We start from the raw sequence: 3,394 nt of genomic DNA, 5'->3' as shown, positions 1-3,394 counted from the left end.
TCTTACTGCTGCTGCTGCTGCTGCTCTGTTTTTCTTGCCCCAGTCTTGATCTCTGGCACGAAACGACCAGCAGTAATTACAAAGCCAACAGGAAAGAAGGGAAGGGAAGACAGGAGCTGGTATTTCAGGAGAGTAGATGATTCTCCTATTGCAGGGCTATTCAATTGCCGGCCCGAGGGCCACATGCGGGCCAGATGCAGTTCACATGCAGCCTATATGTGGCCCCCAACAGTAGCAGATACTGCCATACAACACATGATTTTCTTGTGAATATTCTGCTTGTCTTCTACATTGACATTCAATGTGGTTAGGTTTGAGGTTAGAGGAACATGTTTAAAAATTGTTTGTAGACTACTGATTTGAAGTGTCATTACTGTGTTAGTGATAGCTGAAAATGTACGGCCCGACTTTAGTTCTTTGTTTTGAAATGTGGCCCAGATTAAATTCTAATCGAATAGCCCTGCTCTATTGCATACAGTGCAGAATGTCTAAATAAGACTGTGCTGAAAAAAAGACATTCAAATACAATCTTTTAATGCTCTTATAGACAACATGGGAGGTAGGCCTTTTTGTATGATCACAAACTGAAGCTGTGCAATCTGCACTGTGGTGTAAACTTCTCATGGCATGGTACGAAAGATGTTTATAAGAAAAGAGCAGATTTGTTTGAAGAAACAGGCCATTGAAATTCGTTTCTACACATCCTTGGTTCGGAATGTAAAGTTATCTGCTCTTGAGAACAGCACCATTCATCACAGCATTGTCCTCGGGTAACCTTTTCAAGACTTGTGTTTCAAGAGGAAAGAACACACCCATATCCATATGTCTGTATACATTCATTTGTCATCACATGCACTGGTTCAGAACAAGAGGTTGCAGTGTTGCTAAACATGATGTTACACAAAGGCCTGTTTGGTGCAGGCAGTGAACATAATGTGTTGCCAATAACAAGAGAAAAGGGGCCCTAAAAAAAGACACAGTTTGGTTTAAATTGAATCCAATCAATTCTCGTATCCTCTGGCATATAAATGGGTATCATAATGCAGACTGAATTTCTGTAATGGCTCCCATATGAAAGGCACAGTACAGAAAGCCAAGCCTGGCCTTGCCTGGGCTCTCACCGAACCTGTTTACTACAGTGCAACACTGTGGCCTCTGTGCATGTCAGTAAGCTATACACACACGGTCGTAGATTTATTTACACAGTGCTGAGAGAGAGAGAGAGAGAGAGAGAGAGAGAGAGAGAGAGAGAGAGAGAGAGAGAGAGAGAGAGAGAGAGAGAGAGAGAGAGAGAGAGAGAGAGCTTATAAGCTACAGACTGCTGAAGTCATGCATGCTAATATCAGATGTCATAGATCGATTACAATTTTCTCCACCAGATGCCGCTATCTAACAAAATATTGCTGTGCTGGGCTCCTACAGCAATTTCGACCACTAGGTGTCGTCAAAAACACACATGAAATCAATCCCACAATCCCAACACAACGAATCTGTATTTATTTGAATGGGATAGGCTTCGCCCAATCGTCCAATGTGTTCTCTTGAGTCTTAATGTGTAGCGTTACTTTCTTACTTCTTGCTGTTTCTAGATTGTGTTAATACAACGTGGGACAATCATTGCACGGGGAAAATGTTGATCTTGGACGCAGCAAAGACTTGCCACATGTGACGGTGAGCAAATCAACAGATATCGATAAAGGAGAAAGCATATGTTGTTTGAAGCAGCAAACCCTAGCTAACTGACTTAGCCACAATTGGCTAGTTGAATTATCCACCCTCTAGTAGTTATGTAGCCAACTAATCAATGCGGTAGACGTGCAAAGAAGCATGTCCCTGGATGACAATGGCATATCCTTATTTTCTTCGATGAGCTTATTTGACAGTCACCTTCAACACATGATCTCGTGAGTTATTGAGCTACCTAGCTATGCTGCAAACCATGGGCCTGTTGAACATTGTTGCCTGGTGCTAATATACACTGTTAGCTGTCAAGGAAGCGCACTCCTTACTTCTATTCATGTTGTTACTGAATACGTCTACATTGATCGAGCATTTCTGCTGATATTGTAAAGCCTTCTTTATATGCTTCTGAGAGCTGTTGCTTGCTGGCTGGCGAATATGTTAGCCAGAGGTTGTTTGGTGTTAGCAGCTTGTCTGACATTGTTAGCTATTTAGGGAGGAAGAGCAGCTGACTTCTATCATGTCAGCACCATCGAACGACCAAATGCAACTAATTTTGTCTAGGAAATGTGGTTGTGTGTTATGTAACTCTGCTGGGCGAATTTACTAACAAAGCCCACGTGCTGCCTAGAGATTTAATGAATTTGGACCTCCAGTAGATTTCTAGACTTCTCTTGTCCAGTTGATTGAAGAAGTTGGTTTCTCACTGGTGTCAGTGCAGGATAAAGTCATCCACGGTACTATGTGAGACCTTTTGGCTGACAGTTTTTACATCATGTTGAAAATTATCTTCGTAGTATTACGTCTAATCGTAGATCCACGATTGTGGGTTAGCAGCACAAAGGGTTGCTTTGATGTGCTGCTTGACGCTTTGCAAATAAGTTGCGTTAACTTTCGTGTAACCAAATGAGATGTCGTCGAGGAATAGTGAACACCTCAATAACTACACTATAGTGCCATTGTGTTGGGTATTATTATGCCTGTGTGGGTGAGCACTGCAGAGCAGCTGGCTCCTCCGTGCCTGCCTTATTTTGCATGCTGAGAGTGTGTGTCGTTTCAGTGCTGAATTATTATGGCCGCTGGACATCATGATGGCAAAGAAGCAGAATTCCAACGGCTTCCTCGCGACCTTCCTCGCGGCCCTAGTGCCAAGAAGAACATGAGGGAGGTGAGTTGATTCCAACCCCTGAAGAAACTAGAAATGTGACATGACTTTTGCATATGAATTTGCTTATGTGTCGGTGACTGGTGCCAGTCTAACTCACTTGAGGACTACGTCTATTGCCTGTCCTCTCTTTTAGGTGGATTATATAAATAAAGAAGGAATAGATAAAGACAGGTGAGTGGTTCATTTTCAAGTCCACGCCAATGTGGACATAACAACAGGAAACATTTCAGTGTCATCATGAAGCTTGACTTGAAAAATCCCTCCCGCCCTCTATTCACACCCATCCTTCCATTGCGTCGATCACTGTAAAAGTCTGTTTTCTCTGTGGGTATGTCAGGCTGCATTGCATTGCATGGGTGGTCAGAGGTTGACCTTTTCCCCAGATAGCAAAATGTTTTTGGCAGAGTTTTGGGCCAAATCGTGTCTTGGCCTTTTGGCTGGCTTCGGTTTGAGTCCCCGGGCCAAAAGTGGCCCAAATTTGGCATGCCAAAACCAACCAAACCCAGCCATAAATTGACCAAAGTTCACCCAAAACCTATTTGGGAT

General features: G+C 43.1%; 1 protein-coding gene across 1 annotated transcript in view; it reads left to right on the top strand.

Annotated features, from left to right (window-relative positions):
* Positions 1 to 1,491: 1,491 nt before the first annotated feature.
* The window catches only part of katnbl1 (katanin p80 subunit B-like 1), a 6,717-nt gene continuing 4,814 nt past the window's right edge, over positions 1,492 to 3,394 (top strand). The window contains exons 1-3 of the mRNA XM_063222796.1: positions 1,492 to 1,671; positions 2,741 to 2,848; positions 2,982 to 3,019. Of these exons, the coding sequence (XP_063078866.1) occupies positions 2,753 to 2,848; positions 2,982 to 3,019 (134 nt within the window). The 5' untranslated portion in view covers positions 1,492 to 1,671; positions 2,741 to 2,752. The remainder of the gene's footprint in view (positions 1,672 to 2,740; positions 2,849 to 2,981; positions 3,020 to 3,394) is intronic.

Source organism: Engraulis encrasicolus, chromosome 18 (genome assembly GCF_034702125.1).
Source record: "Engraulis encrasicolus isolate BLACKSEA-1 chromosome 18, IST_EnEncr_1.0, whole genome shotgun sequence".
NCBI lineage: Eukaryota > Metazoa > Chordata > Actinopteri > Clupeiformes > Engraulidae > Engraulis > Engraulis encrasicolus.
The sequence above is the reverse complement of the archived record's forward strand: the minus strand, read 5'-3'. Positions and strand labels throughout refer to the sequence as shown.